This window comes from Nuphar pumila, chromosome 15 (genome assembly GCF_984573655.1).
Source record: "Nuphar pumila chromosome 15, dmNupPumi1.hap1.1, whole genome shotgun sequence".
Classification (NCBI taxonomy): domain Eukaryota; kingdom Viridiplantae; phylum Streptophyta; class Magnoliopsida; order Nymphaeales; family Nymphaeaceae; genus Nuphar; species Nuphar pumila.
In genome coordinates this window covers 7,120,494-7,143,084 of record NC_143263.1, presented here as the reverse complement: position 1 = coordinate 7,143,084, position 22,591 = coordinate 7,120,494, and the positions used below count along the sequence as shown (strand labels likewise).

Below are 22,591 nucleotides of genomic sequence, written 5' to 3'. Positions count from 1 at the left end.
AAAAAAAAGTTATTATGTGATCCCTTTGTTGTCTATGTGATTAGCTTGAAAAAAAATTTGTAATATGTGTATATAAGATGTTCATATGGTTTTAAGTGTAGTTTGCATATATGTTGTCCATATGGATTTTAAGTTGAAATTTTTTTTGTAATGTATATATACAAGTTGTCCATGTTGTTCAATTTGTTAGTTTGTTAATGTCTACTGGTAGTTAGTTTTACTTCAATTTGTTTTCTTGAAATCTGGTTAGTTAGAGTATTTCAATCTATTAGTCTTTTATAATTATATTTTTCTTAGATAGATTGGTATTTAATGTTCTCACAATCAGTTAGTTAGAGTTAGAGTTGTTTCATGATTAGTTAGTTTGTTAGAGTTGTTTTAATTTTTTTAGTTAGTGTTTCATCTTGTTTCATGATTAGTTAGTTTGTTACGTAATTTGTTTTGTTTTTGTGCAGATTTTTCAACGGAACCAACTCGTGCTCGGCCACCTGTGGTAAGTAAATGACAAAAACAATGCAAATCGGGTAAATACCCGTGGTGAGTAAGTGATGCAAATGTATCACATGTTATTTAATTTATTGAATGCAACACTTTATTGTTCACACACTCACTTAGTTGTTGATATCTAGGACTGCTTTGTTGGAGTTCGGAGATCATGCTGAGCATGATTTTAATGTAGAAATATGGAAGTGTTCTTATTTTTGGAGTACGGAGTCCATGCTAAGCATGGTAGTAGTTAGTGAGATATTGAAGTGTGTTTGCTGCAGGTACATGTTTGCCATTTATTTGATATGAATGATTATGATGTATTGCAATGTTTGATGTAATTGTATCCATGCTTGCATGTAGTTACTTTCAATTTGATTTTGACTTCCATGTGAAATTTTATAATAAAAGCATGCTTCAAATGATTGTATCATGTCATTAATAGTTTGCACATGAAAATATTAAGTTATCAATGCATGCATCAAAATTCTTGTTATTGTTTGACATAGTATATTGCATGATAAATTTGATATTTTCTTCATCGTCGCATTCTGATTGTTTTTTTCTTAATTCGTTAGGATACTATTCGTAACATCATACGACAGAATGACTGCAAACCGTGAATGGATGTACCGTAGGATAGTGGACAATGAGTTATCGCATGAATATATGGATGGTGTCGATAGTTTTATTGAATTTGCAACGGCGAGTGTCAGTACGGTAGATCCCACAGGTCGGATTAGGTGTCCCTGCAAGATTTGTAAGAATAATCGATTTGTAGAACCTCATGACGTTAGACATCACCTATACAGGAAGGGTTTTGTGAGTGATTATCAGAACTGGGCGTTTCATGGAGAAGAATTTAGAAACGATTTTGATGCACGGGTGAATGTGGTGCACGATAATCCATATACGAATTTGATATTTGATGCTGCAGGAACAGAACTGGGTTCTGCTATGAGTTCTAGTGATGTAAGAACTGTCGTAGATGAAGAATCACCAAACGATGCAGCTAGTAGATTTTATGATTTACTTAAAGATGCTGATGAGCCACTTTGGAACGGTTGTGAGAGTCACACTATCTTGTCTGCAGTTCTTCAACTAATGAATTTGAAGTCCGAGTATAATTTGAGTCAATCATGTTTTGACCGTTTGTGCATGATTGTGAAGAGTATGTTGCCTAAAGATGAGAAATTGCCACAAAATTTCTATCGTGCGAAAGTTATGGTCAACGCTCTAGGTATGGGTTACAAAAAGATTGATGCTTGTCCAAATCACTGCATATTGTATTTCAAGGAGCAGGAAAACGACATATCATGCCCGTCATGTGGGCATCCTCGGTTCAAGCCAAAGACAAGAGGCAATGGTAGCACGAGATCAAAGGAAGTTTCATACAAGTCGCTCCGTTACTTTCCTATCACTCCTAGATTGCAGCGATTGTATATGTCTTCAAAGACAGCTAAACACATGAGATGACATGCAAATAAAGTTCGACACGATGAAAACAAGATCACGCATCCTGTTGACGCTGAAGCTTGGAAGCACTTTGATCGTACTCATCAGAACTTCGCAATGGAAGTGCGAAATGTTAGACTCGGTCTATGTACAGATGGATTTAATCCATTTGGGGGTAGATCAACTCCATACTCATGCTGGCCAGTATTTGTAACTCCATACAACCTTCCACCAAGCTTGTGTATGAAACGTCCAAATCTTTTCTTGTCTCTGTTGATCCCTGGTCCGACCTCACCTGGCCAAAATCTTGATGTATATCTAAGGCCATTGATTGATGAATTAAAAGTACTGTGGGATGACGGTGTTACCACGTATGATGCCCACAAAAAACAAAATTTCAACATGAAGGCCGCTGTTCTATGGACAATCAGTGACTTCCCTGCATATGGTATGTTATCTGGTTGGAGCACACATGGGAGGTTGGCTTGTCCGTACTGCATGGAGGATTCCAAAGCTTTTAGATTGAGGCATGGAAGGAAGCCTTGCTGGTTTGATTGCCATCGTCGATTTCTACCCAGCGATCATCCGTTCCGACGTCAAAAGAATGCATTTACAGCAGACACAACTGAAATGGAAGGTCCATCCTCAAGATTGTCTGGCATAGAGATTTTAAGAAGATTGCGATACTTTCCAGATGTATTAACAGATGCCCGCAGTCCTACACCCTTCCGTGGATTTGGGAAGGAACACAATTGGACGAAAAAATCTATTTTTTGGGAACTACCGTATTGGCCGACCCTATTGATACGACATAATTTGGATGTGATGCATGTAGAGAAAAATGTGTTTGATAATGTGTTCAATACAGTAATGAATATTAAAGGAAAAATGAAGGATAATCCGAAGGCCCATATGGATTTAAAATCAATATGTAAAAGACCAGAATTGGAACTCAAAGAGTATAATGGCAAAGTACTGAAACCAAAGGCGAAGTACGTGCTCGAACCTGATCAAATAAAACATGTATGTCAATGGTTGAGACAACTGAGATTTCCAGATGGATATGTCTCTAACATTGCTCGGGCTGTGAAGATTGACGATGGGCAGTTATATGGGTTGAAGAGCCATGATTGTCATATCTTTATGCAACGATTGATACCCCTAGCATTCCATGATATGTTAGACAAACCTATATGGGGGGTATTGTCTGAGTTGAGCGGATTTTTCAGAACATTGTGCGCATCGGAGGTCATTGTATCAGATGTAAAGAATCTCGAGGACTCTGTCATCACCACTGTTTGTCTGTTAGAAAAGATATTTACGCCAGCATTTTTCGATGTTATGGAACATTTGATCATACATTTGCCATATGAACTAAGGGTTGGTGGCCCTGTGCAATATCGATGGATGTACCCATTTGAAAGGTATATGTTTTTTTATATTTGTCTCTTTAATGACAGATATTTAAAATTTGAAATGTATATTCTTGTCAGATGCATGTTCGACCTAAAAAAAAAGGTTCGTAATAAAGCAAGAGTAGAAGGCTCTATTTGTGAGGCGTACACTTTAGAAGAGATTTCAAATTTCTCATCTATGTACTTCGAACCTCATATTTCAACACGTTACACATGCCCGCCCCGTAACGATGATGGAGAACAAGTAACTGTAGCTGACAAGCTGTCGATATTTCAACGACTTGAGCATGCATTTGGTAGTTGCCGATCAAGGCTATTGACAGATCGAGAGCAAGATGCAGCACACATCTATATTCTTTTTAATTGTTCAGCGATCGACCCATACATCGAGTAAGTATATGTATATGCAACTCAATTATAAATCCTTTTATGTTCTATATGTGGATACATGGCTCGGTAATATAAGTATTTGTGGTTTGCAGACGATTTGATCTGGAGTTGCAAAGCAAAGTTTCACATCTCACTAATGCAGAAGTACAAAAAGAACGTGAAACTAAGTTTGTGGAGTGGTTGAAACAGTTGGTAAAGAAGCTAACATAAATTTTGTACTTATAAACAACACTAAGTTACTTAATTGATCGTGATCACAATAATTGTTTATGTCTGTGCGTAGGTTCGCCATGGTGATGTTAAAGATCAAGGAATATGTGATTTAGAAAATGGTCCGACCAAAGTTGTGCAATGCTACAACGGGTATATCGTAAATGGTTATCGATTCCATACAAAAGACTACGGTATAAACAAATCAACGATAAATAGTGGCGTGTGTGTCAAGGGTAGCAGCTACGGTGAAAATGAACATGATTACTACGGTGTTATAGAGGAAATAATGGAGTTGACTTACTTAGGCATGAATAACAGGGTTACGGTATTCAAGTGTCATTGGTTTGATCCAACTGCAACAAGACTCGACAAAGCTTCAGGCATTGTGGAGGTGAATCATAAATCCAGGTTTGGAACATATGAACCATTCATATTAGCCTCGCAAGCTCAACAAGTTTATTATACTTCATATCCGAGTATAAAAAAGTCAGATAGAAATGAATGGTGGGCAGTTTGCAAGGTGAAATCCAAACTATACCCCGAGTATGATCAGTTACAAGAAGATGAGTTAGCTGAAGACAGTGATTACTATCAATCAGATGATGTCTGTGACTTCGCTTATGGTCACGATGTTGCGCATGATATGCATGTCATATCTCCATTGGCTGATGAAACATTCATAGAAGAATGTGATCCAAATGATGTACCAAGTGGATGGGCAAACAATGAAGAAGAAGAAGAAGAAGAAGAAGAAAGTCAAACTAGTGACGAGGAAGAATTCTCAAGCTAGTGAGCAAAATCTTATACTACAAACCTCTATTTAAATGCATTGTAATACTTGATGTGAGTTGTATTGCAATACTTGGTGTGAATGATTAAAAATTTTATTTCAATGTATTGTAATACTTGATACGAATGATTCGAATGCATTGTAATACTTGATGTGAATGATTTCAATTATCTGAATGTATTATAATTTATGCAATTAACGAATGATTTGAATTAGTGCAATACTTGATGTCAATGATTTGAATTATTTGAATGCATTGCAATGCTTGACGTGAATGACTTGAATGCATTGTAATACTTGATGTGAATTATTTGAATGTATTGTATGACATATGTTATTTGTTAGAATATGGTTCGTGGAGGTTATAGTGGTCGCTCATCCAGTAGTAGCCAGGCTCAACCTTCATCTTCACGGGCTCCTGTGATAGGTATATCATATAACTAATTAGATGCTTGATTAGTTCAAATGCACATTCTGAGAACTTGGTGTGTATTTTTTTACAGATGATGTTGCGCATGTACACGACCCACCTACACCAGTTGATCGCACAAGTCAACAGCCAACACAGGAAACAGGGTCTTCTCAGGCTGGCACAAGAAGACTCATTCGAATAGTGTATATCGATAATCGACCGTAAGTATTTTGTTTTCAATTATTGCATATCTTTTAAATATTTTATATTGATATTTACTGTGTAACAATTCATGTGCAGCACGAGGTTTGAGCCACAAGAAGTAGTACGGGAGATTAGGAATTCACTTCTTCAACATCTACCAGGACCAGTTGCTCAATGGAAAGAGTACCCAAAGGAGGTATTAGACAGATTGTGGTCCTCATTCATGGTATACAGTTGTTCCTCATAGTTAATGTGTTTCATATTTAATTTATTTAAGCAATGTCTACTAACTTTCTGAAAATATTTGTAGGCTTCGAATCGCTTTGCAACTACGGTGGAAGAAAATGATGCAAGGAAGGTGTGGTAGAAGGTGGCTGCCAATCGATTTGCAGACATGCTGCACACTATGAAGACTGCAGCAAAAAAAGCATCTGGCGTAGTAGATGATCCTTTACTGTGGAAGGGTCATGGTCCTATTACTATCAGGAGAGATTACTGGGATGAAATGTGCGATATGTGGGCGGGAGATGCATTTAAAAATCGCTCTGCGAACGCTTCACAAAATCGATCGAAGATGCCCGAAGCCCATCTACACACAGGTGGATCTAAGACATTTGGGAGCCATCTAAAGAAAATGGTAACTCATCAATATATAATATTAATTTTATAAGTATTGTTGCAAATTTGTGTACTAAATCTTTTGTCATTTAACTTCGCAGGAAGCAGAAAAAGGAGGCAGTGTACCATATAAGGATGTGTTTGTAGAAACACATAAACGGAAGACCACGGGAGTCTTTGTATCAGAGAAGGCGAGAACGACAACGGTATGTATTAATTCTATTAATAATCATTGCAATATATATGCAAGTCATCATAATGTTATCATTAATTATTAATGAATACTTTAAACATTATTTTGTAGGAGGCATATGAGCAACAAATGGTAGAGCGATATGGCGAAGACGCTACTCAGCATCCATCATTTGATCCTACAGCATGGGTGACTGCAGCAGGTGAACCCAAAAAAGGTCGCGTGTTCGGGTTTGGGAGTAATATGAACACTTCACCAGTTATTGGTTCTTCCAGTTACGGCTCACCAACTTCTTGCGCCGACATAAGCTCCAAGCAGCCGACTATTCTTTCCGGTGATGATGTACGCGAGATCATTAATGAATCACTGAATAACTACTTCCAATACACCGTCGCCCCCTTTCTCCGAAATGAGATCAAGGCCGCTGTTCAGGATAGGGGATCTTCGATTCCAGGTCCCTCTCAGGTATAATCACATATATAGTTTTTTGACTGTCTTAAAGCACATCTGAGCATGGTAGAATCACATATAGAGTTTTTCTAGATGCCTTAGAACACATATGAACATGCTATAATCACATATTCAATTTTTTTACTGCCTTAGCACACATATGAGCATGATAGAATCACACATATATATATATATATATATATATATATATATATATATATTTAACTTTTTGTCTGTCTTAGAGCACATATGAGCATGATAGAATCACATATAAAGTTTTTTTGATTGCATTAGAACACATACGCATGCTATAATCACATATTCAGTTTTTTTACTGCCTAAGAACACATATGAGCATATTATAATCACATATTCTGTTTTTTGACTGCCTTAGCACACATATGAACATGCTATAATAACATATAGAGTTTTTTAACTACCTTAGAACACATATGAACATGTTATATATCATTTATGATAGAATCACATATAAAATTTTTGGCTTTGCCTGCCTTAGAGCACATATGAGCATGCTATATTCACATATTCAATTTTTTTACTGCCTTAGCACACATACGAGCATGATCGAATCACATATATAGTTTTTTGCCTGCCTTAAAGCACATCTGAGCATGGTAGAATCACATATAGAGTTTTTTTATATGCCTTAGAACACATATGAACATGCTATAATCACATATTCAATTTTTTGACTGCCTTAGCACACATATGAGTATGATAGAATCACATATATATATATATATATATATATATATATATATATATATTTAACTTTTTGTCTGTCTTAGAGCACATATGAGCATGATAGAATCACATATAAAGTTTTTTTTATTGCATTAGAACACATAAGCATGCTATAATCACATATTCAGTTTTTTTACTGCCTAAGAACACATATGAGCATATTATAATCACATATTCTGTTTTTTGACTGCCTTAGCACACATATGAACATGCTATAATAACATATAGAGTTTTTTAACTGCCTTAGAACACATATGAACATGTTATATATCATTTATGATAGAATCACATATAAAATTTTTGGCTTTGCTTGCCTTAGAGCACATATGAGCATGCTATATTCACATATTCAATTTTTTTACTGCCTTAGCACACATACGAGCATGATCGAATCACATATATAGTTTTTTGCCTGCCTTAAAGCACATCTGAGCATGGTAGAATCACATATAGAGTTTTTTTATATGCCTTAGAACACATATGAACATGCTATAATCACATATTCAATTTTTTGACTGCCTTAGCACACATATGAGCATGATAGAATCACATATAGAGTTTTTTTATTGCCTTAGATCACACATGAGCACATGATAGAATCACATATAGTGTGTAATTTATTTCATTATATTTTGTTTATCAATACTGACTGTTCTTTTCTTGTGTAGGCTGCTAACGATAATCAGGGTAGTGGAGCTGAAGGGACAGATAAAGACAATGAACAAGAAGACGCACAAAATCTTGGCGATGATTAGAGGACTGTGTTGAAGAAGTTCTATTTTTTTTATTTTTCCTAATTGTAATTGTTGAATTGTAAATAATTAAACTTCTTAGTTTTAAGGTGAAACGATTAATTATTATAGATACTTGTTATATGATTTTTTTTGTGTGGTTTGTTTTTTATTTACAGGAAATATAAATTGTACAGGAAATATAAATTGTACAGTTCTCGGTAATTAATTTTTAAATAAATTTTTTTTGATTTTTTTTTCGTTTTTGCGATGGATTAGCGACGGATGATTCCGTCGCTATTCATATTAATCTAGCGACGGCTTAGCGACGGAATTAAATCCGTTGCCACGCCGTGGTCGCCGTTTAGTACCGGCGGATTGGCGACGGAATATAGCGCTCGTTATTCCGTCGCAATTAGTGACGGACTTGGCGACGGAATTATTCCGTCGCCAGTTAGCGTCGAAATATTCGCGACGTAAGCATACTGTCGCCGCGTTGTCGCTAATCCGTCGCTAACATGGTTAGCGACGGATTAGCGACGGAATGTGGTCGTCGCTAATCTACTGCTTTGTTGTAGTGCAAGCTTGAACACTTCAAGCTAATCTACCAGTTAGTATGTCATTGTCAGCGCTTGTATGCACACACAAATTATCATCATGATGCTCTCCTGATCTCCTCATTAGCCTATTTACAAAGCTTGGAATGCGACTCAACTGCCGCTCAATAGCAAAGTCATCCCCGGTGACACTACACATCTCAGACTTCCACAAAACAGTAGCACGACTGCTCAAATGGCAAGTCGATGTAGCTGTCATGGGCTTAGAAGCGAAGGCCCCACGACGTAGCTTCGGGTAATCACAAACACCGAAAGCAGACCTTTTAAGCACACAAGAAACTCACAACACATGCGTAGGAGTGAAAGCAAGAATACATATACATGTAGTAGCGACACTTTGAAATTTGAACTTGGGGGCCCCTAGAGATCAAGCTGGTTCGAGTTGCACCAGACCCGGATGCAGTCATCGACCTTAGTTAAAGCTTCAGAATGGGCTTACACCGAACAGGGCTGATGGAATGAGGATGTGTTGATCTGGAGCCAGTAGATTGGATCATCGCCTTTGCTTGGCTTTCAAACCAGAAAGGAGAAGGCAGCGGTTAATGAGTTTATCCTTTTCATCCGTCTTGTAGGCTTAGTTTGGCTTTCTTTTTTAGGCTGCTTCTTGATGCTGATTGATGGAGGTATCTTGGGGAGCCATGATCAAGTGCAATGTGATTGCACTCTTTTAGTGTGCTGCTGCACTTGATCACCCTCCATCAGTGGGGCTCATAGAACATGAAGCGTAGCTGCACACTAAAAGTTGTGCAATTACATTGCACATTATCCTCAATTTTGTGGGCGTTTGCCTGCTGCAGAAAATGGAGCAAATCAGGTGATATGATATGCCAAATCACATATAATCGACTGTCCGTTGGAAGAATCAGTGAAAGTTCATGATGACGTCATGGAGATCCAGTAAAGTGATCCCCACTGTTTTACACGACGGATAATAGATGATGATGATGATTCCAAAGACGCTGATTCTCGGTGATTTGCCATATCACTTGATTGGAGGCGTCTGTTTCTGAACGTGGGTCACACATTCAAAAGTTGGGCTGAGATATATCTGATTCAGAATCAGTATTACATACTGAATCCAAATCTGTATCTGATTGGGCTAAATCCGATGAGGTTGCAATCAGTAAGCCTAAATCCAACTTGAAACTGACCCGTTTACGTCCCTAACTTTTATGGGCAATCTTTATGTAAAGACTAGGGGTGTAACTGCGGCATCCTGAAATGATTAGACCCGACCCAATCTGATCTTAGTAGACTTATGGGTTTGGGTCAGGTCCAAAATATGGATTCATTCAGAAAATGGGTTGGTTCTTGGGTATGATAATTGTAGACCCAAACCCCATTTAGACCCGAGGCAAAAGGGTTTATGCAATATAAACCCAAACCAATCCAAACTCGAACCGGATATATAGCTGAACCCATTTTGTACATGAACCCAATATGTACCCGAACTGACAAGTACCCGTCCCTGATATGGAACCTGTACCTCTTAGCATATAATCTTCGTTGATTCCATTAATTTACATATTCTTTTATTGGTTAGTAATTAGGTCTAGAATATACCAATCATATAAAAATCCGAGCTGAAACTTGAATTCATTAAGACCTGAATCGATCATACCGAAAGAGAATGATGGTTGGATGAGGGACTTCAGTTCTTTGAGCCAATCAATTGAACCATAAGTTATCCAAAACCATACATGGTCCTTATGCATCACTTGTTTGTGGACCAGATTTATGCTACTTCACTTGTCATTTTCAAAGGCTATGGTTCATACGAGGGCTCATACAAAGCAATGTATATGTAAGAAAGGCACTTTTTTTATATTTACACGAAGAAACCACCCTAGGATCATAATATCTAGCTGCGCTGGCTTTGCCTGCTGTACTTATGGTCGCGAGATTTATAAAAAAAATCTCGCGATAATATTGTGAGAAATTGCCTGAAAGTTTAAAACTGTAATTTCTCGTAAGATTTTCAAACTGTAACAAATATCGTGATATTTACCGTTTTAGCAGATATTTATCGCAAGATTTTCATTTTTAAATGTGTTTTATTTATATTTACCGTTTTAGCAGATATTTATCTTACGATATTTAAAGCCTTAAAAAAATCTCATCTATGCATCCAAATTGCGTACACACACATATAAGTTCTTTTTGTAAATGGGGAATAAGTTGTTTTTGGTAATTTATGTGAAGGAATATTCATGGTTTGCCTGCCGCTTGCAGCCAAATCAAACAAGTGACTTATGTTTGGATTGAAAACTTTTCCATTCCCTCACGGAAAGCAGCACCCGTGTTTTAATAGAACAGGTGAGGCTGACGGAATAAGGATGTTTGTGTGGCACACAAATACCTCTAAATGTAGATGTGCCAATTTGTACACGTTTCGGCCAAAATGGACAACATGTCACTTATTTGTGAAAAGCTGACTCGGATCATCTGGTAGGAGACTTGTGCACGTCCCCAAGTAACCGGGCGTTACGGCTTTGAAACCAACAGGTATATAGTTGAATTACTTTTAGGAGACTGCCTAACCAGCTTTTCACAAAAGAAACAAAAAATTATAATTTTTACGCTACTAGAACAATAATCGTAAGTAGGGATGGCAATGGACCGGGGCGGGGGACAAGGTCTCCACCCCCACCCCGTCTCAAAATCTGAACCTCCATCCCCGCACGAATTTGTATTTTAACATCCACCCCACCTCCATCCCCAATCCAAACGGGGGCGAGGCAGGGTGGGGCCCTGTTTTTCCTCGGTCTATTGCCATCCTTTAGAAGGATTGGGGACGGGACAGGACGGGATGGGGCAGGGCAAGGCAGGGATCGGGACGGGGATGGGGCGGAGTGGGGGAAAGCGTAAGTCCATCCCCGCACTGGTTTTGATTTTAACTTTCATCCCTTCCTCCATCCCCGTCTCATGTCCTTCATCCCCGGTCCAATGTCATCCCTAATCGCAAGTGTGCGGCTAGGTGTCTGATCATGGGGTGGTTTCTCTGTGCAAATATAAAAAAAAAATATTGGATTTTTCATTTCCAATAAACGCGGGCTTGATTCTAAATCAATCAGTTGGCTGGCGTTTTAGTCAAATAAAATATGGAAAATCCTTAACATTTATTTATTTATTTAGTGCCCGACTGTTTAACGAAAAAACCGTTGATTTCAGTAATTGAAAAGTTGTGTTTTTTGTAAGGAGGGGATTAATTGGTATAATTATTTTATGATTTAGCATAGAGAAACCACCGTTATGGTTTGGAAGTCCCGTTACCAAACAATAGTTGTCATGTTGACCATGGACCTTGTCAGTGTTTGCACTTAAGGTTGTCAATGGGTCGGGTTTACCCAGATCCAAACCCTATTGGGTCTGGGTATGGTGATAAATAAGAAGACCAAAGTCCGATTAATACATGGAGCCAGGTAGGGGTGGCAATTTCTGACACGACCCGCCAACCCGCCTCTTAGGCGGGTTCGGGTTGGGCTTAAGCCAACCCGTTTAATAAACGGGTCGACCCGTGTAACCCGTTTATTAAACAGGTCGGGTTCGGGTTGGGGGTATGCCAACCCGCCAACCCGGCTTACCCGTTTAATAAACGGGTTAGGCGGGTGGGTCGACCCGCCAACCCGTCTGCCCGACCCGCCAACCCGACCGCCAACCTAACCCGTCAACCCGACCCGCCAACATGCCTACCCGATCCGTCAACCCGCCAACCTGACCCGCGAACCTGAAAACTTGTTTACCCGACCCAACCCATTTATTAAATGGGTTGGCGGGTCGTGTCGGGTTACCCGTTTATTAAACGGGTCGGGTTCGTGTTTGCCACAGCCGACCCGTTTAATAAACGGGTCGGGTTCGGGTTGAGGTATGCTGACACGCCAACCGCCAACCCGACCCGATTGCCACCCTAGAGCCAGGTATAGTTTGTGAAATTTTATACCAGACACGGCCCGACCCCAATTATTCCTATTAAGACCCGCAATTTTTTAATGTAAAAATGACAAAAAAATTTATTATTTTACTGGGTATGGCCCAGGTCTGGTTCATTTAGTTTTTACTGGATCCGAGTATGGTTTCTCTTATGATGGATCTGATTAGACTTGGGTCTGGACTCGATATCATACCTGAAAATCGGGATCAGTTCTGATTCCACCTGGGCGATTTGTTGACACCCCTATTTGCATTTGCAGTGTAAACTCTACTGTACTTTCCCTTTGCCCACTAAGGATAGTTTTTCATTGGCTTAGGCCTTGTGGCGAAGGACGTATACCTCTGGTATTGAACTATCGACTAATTCAACTTGAAAGACTTAAGCTGACCCACCTACCCAAAGAAAATTGTATGCGGTATCGGCCACTTGCAAGCAAATCAAACGCATGATTTGTGTCTTTTAGAGGAAAACGTTTTCAATTTGTTAACTCGTAACTTTAGCCCGCTGATGAATCGAATACAGTTCGGGTCATGACAGGTCCAAATCTAAATATGAAATGTAAAACAACAGATCCTAATCATATCTGATGAGGTATGCTTGAATCCTGATCCGAAATTGAGTGGTGATATTGGATCCAGTAAAAAAGACTAAAACAAGCTCTTTACATGTATTAAAAAAAGTGCAATAGTATCCGGATTTTGATATGAGTCATAATTATATCTGACCTAAAATTAGAGATTATAATCTAATTGTTATCTGAAATTAATCTATGAAAGCAAATCCAAATTTGACCTCAATGGAAAACCAGATATCTTATTGGTACAAAATCCAAAATAACATGTCAGATTTGGATTAGATATCCAACTACAGCCAATCCATTTGAAACCCTACTCCTAAAAGGGTTTACATGAGCCAAAAGTACAGGAATATGTGATAATTAAGTATTAGATCTTACCATTAGATTTGATCAAATTAAAGTACTGAATGGATAGTAGAAGCCCCAAGGGGGGTTGGCGGAAGGTTCGAGGGGTCTTAGATGCTAGACAGACAGTCAAGGTTCGATTCCCATGGATGCTACCGATGACTGTAGGTATGGCAAGCTGAGCCAGTGCAAGCATGTATCCTTGTTGGGTGTAATTTATTTGTGTTATAAATAAAAAAAGAAAAGAAAAGATGATAGATAACGTTCAATGATTGCAAATGCAAAGACGGATGGTATTTGAGGGAGGATCAGGTGCAATGTGATTGTACACTTTTAGTGTGCTCCTGAACCTGATCACCCTCAGCTGTTTTGCCAAACAGAGACAGGATCAAGCGCAATGTGATTGCACACTTTTATTCTTTCGCTGCACCCGATTGACCCCACCACTGACAGACCCTATCTAGGGATGGCCAGTAGGGGGGCGGGGGATCATGCCTTCTATCTCAGTCTTCATTCTCTCATGGGTTTTGATTTTAACCTCCATCCCCATTTCATGTCCTCCATCCCCAATCCAAACTAGGCGAGGTGGGGCCCCATTTTCCCTGGGTCCATTGTCATCTTTAAAAAAGGATTGGGGACAGAGCAGGGATCGGAATGAGGACGGGTGGGGCAGGGAAAAGCGTAAGTCCATCCCTGCATGGGTTTTGATTTTAACCTCCATCCCCGTTTCATGTCTTCCATCCCTGCTCCAAACGGGACAAGGCGAGGCGGGGGCCCATTTCCCCGATCCACTGCCATCTCTAATGAAAGGTGATGAGGCTGATCTTTTTTCAAACAGCAGATGGCAGGTGCAAGTCTGCAATCACATTGCACCTTATCTTCCCTCTACGCCATTGGCTACAGATGCAGCATTGATTCTGACGTGTACCAGCCAGCCATCTCTCACATGGACCACACGGAACATTGGGGTTGGTTTGAATTATAGAGGTGGTGGGGGCCAGTGATGTTAAATCGAATCGGCCCTCGAATCAAGTCGCCCTCAAAAAGATTCAATGCCCTCTAAGTCGATCCATTCACCCACAAAACCATTCTATGTTTGGTCAGCTTAATACAATACCTCTCAAGTAAAGTATGCGTTTAAGCCCTTTTCAACATGTTTGGTCACCCTAATACAGACGTAGTCTTCTTGCAGTTTGCAAGCATTTCCGTATAAAAAAAGAAGGCTCCTTGTTTTGCTCTTTTTCTCCTTCTAAACTAGCCTCTCTCTCTCTCTCTCTCTCTCTCTCTCTCATGTCATCTTTTGCATTCTCTCGTTGTTCATGCATTGCCACTCTCTTTATCTCTCTCATGGGCAAGAAATAAAGGTAAATCTCTCTCTCTCTCTCTCATTGTTCCATTTAGTGATCTTCCGCTCCCTCCCTCCTGCTGACGCTACCTCTCTTTTGCCGCAATTTGGGCAAGCGGCTCTGGCGTGAGCTTGTTTTATTTGTCTGATCTTTTCTCTTCTGGTTTATTTGTTTTGGCTTTTTCTCTTGTGCATCAACTCTCTTTGTTTCTCTCTCATTGGCAACAAAGAAAGGTAAATCTCTCTCTTATAAAGTAATCCCTTATTAGATTTAGGATTAAGATTAGGATAGGATTTAGGATTTATAATGCAAGTCATGAATATTAAATGACTTCTTATCTTTAATTAATAATGTTGCATTTTGGTGTTTACTATGTGTTTAAGATTTTTGAGAAAGGTGAGGTTGGGAGTAAATAAAGAGTGACCAACGTGTAGGTAAGTTCAAACGTAAGTGGACCAATTGGTAACCTGATCAATCAATGAACTTGACAAGGTTGACACTTGACATAAGTAGTAGTCTAGATGGGCTCGCTAACACAACTCAAAGACTCCACCTAGACAGAGTAGGTTATGCATAACTATGTCAACGGATCCAATGTAATCCAACATCCTACCCAAATCTGAATCCGATAAGACGGATTCGGTAGTCAAATTCAGATCTGATTAATAATTGGGTCTAGATTTGGTATTGAGTTTTGCATTTGAATCAGATTATTCATAAATATAAGATTTTAAGCTAGTCAGATCTAGATCCGGTTTTATCTGATCCTAACCATCTTGAAAACCGATTAGGTCAAACTCAATAATAACCAAATCCGACCCGTTTACATACCTAACCTACAAGTCCAGATAAACACAAACTTTTCATGTAATATTGTTGTTGTCTTTGTCCTGAATCTTGTTAAGCCTGTTTCAAGACTGACCTTGTGACCAACAATCACAGCTTCAACTTTATTGGACACAATTGTTCGTCCCACTTGTAACCAAAATAAACGTCTTTCAATGTGATTGATCGATCCTCTTCTTTGGAACTCCTGCCAGGTTTCGACCGCCAGCGCATCGTTCTTGACCTATTTGACTAACTGCCAATCCGCCGACTCTGCTGTCATCTTAGATCCTCCCACGTGGCGAAGAAAAATCCAAGATCGTCCGACGCTAGAGGATTCAGGGGCATTTCTGTCGGAAAGGAAAAAATCCGGATATTTAATGGGTGACGGACGCTTTTCCCACCCCCGAGCGTTTTCCGTCGCTTCCTTTCCTGCGCTTCCTCCGTTTATTATAGCGTTTTCCGCGGGTCGTCTGATCTTCGCGCTTCGCTCAGGAAAATTAGGGTTAGGGTTTTGCAGAGAGGGATAGAGGGGGCAGGGGGACTCTTCTCGATACCCTAGGGTTTCTTCTCGGCTCATAGGGGAAGAAGGAGAGAGAGGGATATGAAGGAACTCGCGGGCGTCGATCTCTTCGATCCCCGGGCCCTGATGGACTCCGAGACGGTGGCTGACGGTCTGGTCTCCGCTGCCGCGTCGGCCTCGAACTTCGCCTTCGCGTTCAACGATCCGAATTTCTCCGATCGCGTGCTCAGGCTCGAGATCGTCGGTGGCGGGACGCCGGAGAACAAGGCGGACGGGGAGGGCTGCCTCAGCATCACCGAGTGGGCCAGGAACCGCAAGCGGCGGAGGGAGGAGATCAAGCGCGAGATAGGTAGGAGACTATGAAGCCTTGAACTGGTCTTGATTTATTTAAGTCATAAAAATTTAAGGCAAGTGATAATCTTACTGAGTTTGATGGAAAAGCATTGTGGTGACATTCTTAAGGTGATTCTATATGGCTCATTGGTTATTTATTTGGAGCATAACCATTTAATATTTTCTAAGCCTATAGACACCTTCTTTGGGCTTATGTGGACATTGAGTTTTATTGAGCGAAATTGATGATGGTTTGAAGGTACCGGTGTATAGGTTGATTTGTATGGACAACCTTTCGACCAGTAACTTGAATTGGCAGAGGCTTTTCTCGCTAAAGAATGGGTGTGCTGGTGATAATAGCAAATAGGTCACTTTCTGAAAATAAGATTGATGCAGCCAGAATGCCCAAGGAAGATTTCAGAAATGAATATGTCATGCTGAATGAGAAAATCAAGCTGTTGGAATGTATCCCATCCTTTGATAGTCATCCTATTATTTTCTGTTGGTGTCATAGACAGAGGGAATCCTTTGATAGTCATCCTATTATTATCTTTTACATGTTTAGTGCTTTGCCTTTTGTGTTGTTGATGCTTTATGTTAGATCATGTTGTGAGTTCCTTTATTGGTTGAATGACAGAATTAACCATACGCCGTGAGGATTCAGCTTTAATCAACCAACCAGATATTGAGGATGCAGTGGGATTTGAAAATCAAGATGAAGAAGCTGTGGCAATGATTGAAGAGTCCCCATCAGTAGGTATAAACATTTCTGGTTCCACTATTAAGATGGACAAACTATTTCTGCGTTCAAGTGTGATTCTTTTTAATTCATTTTTATTTGTTTTTCTTCTCTGTGGGTATACAACTTCTGTAAGTTTGTAGATTCATCTGCCAGAATTGTAGCTAGGGTTACTTGAAATGCTAGTTACACACCGGAAGCATTTTTCCAGGGAAACTATTTCCAGACTGTCATTTGCATCATTTTCAAGACATTGAAAGAGCAGTGAAAATCATATTAAATCATTGTCTTAACATATTTAATGGCACAATATTTATTCGTTCTTACTTGTGAGCCGTTATGATGCTGTGAGCAAATAATTTGTGTGTGATTATAATCTTACAATCATAATGCACTTTTTCTGATATTTATACTATTTATGTAAACCTATTTCTATGAAGGTATATCAATTAGATATTATTGTTTTAAGTTTTTTACCATTTAAAATTTTAAAATAAAAACCATTTTCATTCCCAAATCTTCCCAATTTGTTTCCCCGTTCCACTTCCTATTTGTTTTCCTTGTTTCTTGCCTCTCTTTCCTCCTGCTTCATATGAAACTAACATTTAAAATTTATGTTGTTCCTTCTATACTTGGTGCTGACTTTGTCATTTGTTACAAGGGGTTGAGAATCGTTTATTATGAGGGGACACAATTGGAATCCCTAAGTTTTGAATTGTCAGCTCATGGTCATTTCCAAAGATGAATATGTTCTCATTTGCAATTATGTTAATTTTTTTGAAGGTGAGGAAGTTTTGCTGAGCAACGACTCGTCATGGAGCATGGATTGTTCAACCGTGTCAAGAGTAAAAGAAATACACATTAGCTCTGCAATTTTGGCCCAGAAGAGTCCATTTTTTTACAAAGTGAGTGTGCTTGTGCATTTACCTTATTCCCTTGTTTCTCCTTTTCCTCCTTTTAGTTAAAGTAACTCGAGCCTGAACCATCTTGGTTTTTTTGTTAAGCTTTTCTCAAATGGTATGAAAGAATCTGAACAGCGAGATGTAACACTACGAATCAATGCATCAGGTAACTGTATGTCATATCATACATTTAAATAATATATGTATGATTTTGGTGATATAAACATTCATCATTATTAGGATTTTCCTGAGCCAATTTTGGTTGAAGTGTTAGTTGAGTTGCAAGAATTCTACTGTTATTTTGTCCATTGTTTCATCATCGAAGCTGACATCAGCATGTTTTAATTCCCAAATTTATCTGCAAGGCTTATATGGAATTAGAAAGCCATATCTTGGAAGGATTTTACTCGACTAGTGTTGAGTTTCTTGGTTCATACTTAAATAGCTAATGACTCCAAGTCCCATATCCTTTGGGGTTATCAACTAGAACTCTGGTTCAATTTTCTTCTGCACCTCAATCTCTCAACCAGGATTTCTAGCACGTTCTTCACATACCATTACCGTCTCTCAAAAGCACATGATTTGGGGAAATTGTGTGGGACTGCCCATCATGTGAAGCCTCGCTTTCTAGTGCATTTCTTGTGTTGTGAGGCTGATTCCTTTGTGATTTCAGTGACAGTGGGGCTGCAAACTAACCACTGGTGTTATCTTGAATATTGGATGGATGCCTCCATGTTTTCACCTGCTCTGAAATGTCACTGGGAACTCAGGCTTCATATGATTTGGGCCTCCACGTTGCAGATTTTCTCTATGATTTCCTCAGAACAAGGAGATATTGTTGTATATGACTATTAAATACCACTAAAGGCTTTTGGACATCATGTTTCATCCCCTCCCCCCCTTCGTTTTTTGGATAGTCAACTTGGGGGGTGCCCATTATGCATTCAAACCCAAGATCCTCATTTAAGATGCTGCAATTCTAACTGGCCCTGCTGCCTCATTTGATCCCTCTCCTCTGGTTATTGTATGGCTTCCTTGGCCTGGTTGAATTTTGCATCTTCTGAAAAGATGCACCCTCCGGCACATGGTGTTTCCTTGATTTAGTGGATGCTGATCTTTTTTTTTTCCTTGAAAATAAATCGGAGCAGAGGAAGATGCTGTTATGGAACTTCTGAACTATATGTACAGTGAGAAAATAACGACGAACTCACCTCCCGCACTGCTAGATATACTTATGTCTGCAGACAAGTTTGAGGTTGCTTCATGCATGCGCCATTGCAGTACATTGCTGCGGAACCTCCCCATGACTCCAGAATCGGCTCTTCTATATCTAGAACTTCCTTCAAGTGTGTTAATGGCAGATGCAGTCCAACCTTTGACGGATGCTGCCAAGCAATTCCTTGCCAAGCGCTACAAGGACTTGTCCAAGTAAGTCACTTGCAAAACAAACTTCATTTGCCATCCTTTGAGACTTGAGAGAGAGAGATTAACGGAACGGTCATAGAAGTTCATCTTTTGGAAACTTTATACACAGGTACCAGGAAGAGATCATGAATTTGCCCTTGGCTGGCATAGAGGCAATCCTGTCAAGTGACGATCTCCAAGTCGCATCAGAGGATGCAGTCTTCGACTTCATCCTGAAGTGGGTTCGGCTGCAGTACCCGAAGATTGAGGAGCGCCGAGAGATTCTGGGCTCACGCCTTGGGCGCCTCATACGTTTCCCCAACATGACCAGCCGAAAGCTGAAGAAAGTCCTGACCTGCAATGACCTGGACCAAGAGCTGGCCTCCAAGGTCGTCCTGGATGCCCTTTTCTTCAAGGCGGAGACGCCCCACCGTCAGCGGCTTTTGGCCTCTGAGGAGTGCGTGAACAAGCGCTTCACTGAGCGAGCTTACAAGTACCGCCCTGTAAAGGTCATCGAGTTCGACATCCCACACCAGCAGTGTGTGGTCTACCTCGACCTCAAGCACGAAGAGTGTGAACTTCTCTTCCCTACAGGCCGGGTCTACTCCCAGGCATTCCATCTAGGTGGCCATGGCTTTTTCCTTTCTGCCCACTGCAACATGGACCAGCAGAGCTCCTTCCACTGCTTTGGTCTCTTTCTCGGCATGCAAGAGAAGGGCTCTGTTAGCATTGCGGTTGACTATGAGTTTGCTGCTAGAGCGAAGCCTCTCTGCGATTTTGGAAGCAAGTACAGGGGGAACTATACGTTCACTGGGGGTAAGGCGGTCGGCTACCGGAACCTGTTCGGTATCCCATGGAGGTCGTTCATGGCAGATGACAGCCCCTACTTTATCAACGGAACCCTGCACCTCAGGGCAGAGCTCACCGTCAAACAACAGCAGTAACACACTGGTGGCGGTTGGTGTGTCTGCTTCACTATCTTTTCTTGTCTTGTGTACAGAATTGCTGGTGCGCTTTTACTGACTTCGAGCCTTGACACACTTGGTTTATTTTGGTTGTAGAAGAAAACTTGCTTCAAATATCGGTTCCAGTTCTAATGGAACTGGACGGTAAATTGCTGATCTTTCGAGTGCCCTAGCTTTTTTTTCATCTTTCTTTATTTATGTTCCTTCTGTACCATAGTTTTTTTTAGATAGTCCATTCTGTTACCCTATAATTACTGCGGGTCGTCACTTGATATGCTGGAATGCGGTGGGAATGAAGGGTGGTTGTAATGTCTGTCACGTCATGAGGCATGGAGCCGATACGGTGGTCTTCCAAGATTGTCTTTAAAAATAAATGGACGTGTGCTACAAGAAAGAAACAACTGGATCATATTTGAAAGATCCTATTCTTTTCTGTGCTTTCTAGATACGAATAAGGGGAATGGAAGAAAATCAGGTTGATCAGGGAATTTTTAACAAGCTTCTTTCGAAAAAAAATTAGGTGAGCCTGTAGGGCATGTTAAAAGAACAAAGCAACAACTACGCCTTCATCCCAAAACAATTGGGGTCGGCGGTTAAAAGAACAAAGCGAATAGCCAAATTTCAGTTTTCCTTCCTTAGAGCACGGAGAGTCAAGCACCATTAAATTCTAAGGTACAGCGTCATGTTCCCAGTGACTTCATTAAAGTGAAGCACGATAGACAGCCCTTACAGAAAATCATTAGGTGCCCACAATGTGAAAGATGTAGCCACTGATAAAACTGATCTATTCATGAAGCACTGGTTTTATCCGTCCTGAATGCTCTCTCCTAACAGCCATCTACCTCTTCTGGTACTGAATGCTCTCTCCAAACAGCCATCTACCACTTCTGATATCACCAATCTGGCATGCTATCCTGCTTTCACTAATATGTTAAGGTATGCTCAAGATCAACAAGCTCTAGCCATTCAATCGAGATGCTGCACAAGCATGCAGTACTAGCCGCATATGAGTTGTTTGCAGATGTAAAAATGCCTGATATTGCGGCGGTCTCAGATCTTATTGTCTGGCAAGCAGCAGGCTATATTGATTGAATTTGGCTTTATAAGGCACAGAGCAGATGCTGGCACATAAATGATTGTGTGCTCCTCTACTTTTAATCCTGCTTTTGTTTTGGTCTCTACAAACATTACCATGCTCATGCATTCTCTCCTTGCAGTTATGCCTGCCAGGACCTCATTTTTTCTGAGCCTGGTGGAGCATTTGTGCCCGCTGAAACAGCATCATTGGAAATTTCTGTGCTTTCCTAGCTGGGAAATAAGACCTTTGAAACAGGTCTACAACTTGAACCTGTTCCACCTTCACCACTGTTGCTCCCATCTATCCCTCTACTTCTCTTAGTTGTCATAGCAGGGGTCTCATACACTATGTCAGTGGTTCTCTTTGTGCACTTCTTCCTATCGTGCTTTGCGCTTACCCTTGCAGTCACCTTCCCCAGATGCTTGGGTGCCCACACTCTCTGCAAGTCTGGCAACCGCTTGTTGAAGAATGAACACTTCTGAGCTTGTTCTCTGCTCTTCAGGGCTTTCTTTAATTGGCGTTCATATGTTTCATTCCTACATTTTTCTGCAATGGTCCTTTCTTCTTCCAAATGACGTTGGGAATGAGAATTGCAGTGGTTCTCGTACATTGCTTCCATGTTTTCACCAGCATGCCTCACTTGAGAAATTTGAGTTCGAGGGTTGCCAATCTCATTGGCCTGATTCGAGTCACTGTCATCCGAACGACTGGCAGCCTTATCAAATGATAAAAACTCCATTTCTGTGTAGATCTTGTGTATGACATCTCCCAGGGAGTTAGCATACCTGCAAGTGAAATGCATGCTCAGTATGGCAAGGTCTGGCATGGATCCCACTCAGAAGGTATAGGCTCTAAGCAATGTAGAAATAATGTGTACGGTAAAC

General features: G+C 40.2%; 2 protein-coding genes across 3 annotated transcripts; both read left to right on the top strand.

Moving 5' to 3' along the window:
• Nucleotides 1-452: 452 nt before the first annotated feature.
• Nucleotides 453-8,371, top strand: LOC149814328 (uncharacterized). Of its 2 annotated transcripts, none has more exons than XR_016428106.1 (2): nt 453-493; nt 8,060-8,214. XR_016428106.1 is itself a non-coding variant. In XM_089990294.1 (2 exons), exons 1-2 carry the CDS (start codon nt 6,420-6,422, stop codon nt 8,144-8,146), a joined length of 309 nt encoding a protein of 102 aa, XP_089846420.1. In that variant the 5' UTR covers nt 6,395-6,419; the 3' UTR covers nt 8,147-8,371. The 2 variants fall into 2 exon arrangements, 1 of the variants encoding a protein (XP_089846420.1); XM_089990294.1 differs by lacking the exon at nt 453-493 and adding an exon at nt 6,395-6,641 and having other exon boundaries at nt 8,060-8,371.
• Nucleotides 8,372-16,166: 7,795 nt separating this feature from the next.
• LOC149814327 (BTB/POZ domain-containing protein POB1-like) lies at nt 16,167-20,778 on the top strand. The gene is made up of 6 exons (XM_089990329.1): nt 16,167-16,635; nt 17,257-17,376; nt 18,142-18,263; nt 18,363-18,426; nt 19,409-19,688; nt 19,795-20,778. Exons 1-6 carry the CDS (start codon nt 16,368-16,370, stop codon nt 20,606-20,608), a joined length of 1,668 nt encoding a protein of 555 aa, XP_089846455.1. The 5' UTR covers nt 16,167-16,367; the 3' UTR covers nt 20,609-20,778.
• The last annotated feature ends 1,813 nt before the right edge of the window (nt 20,779-22,591 follow it).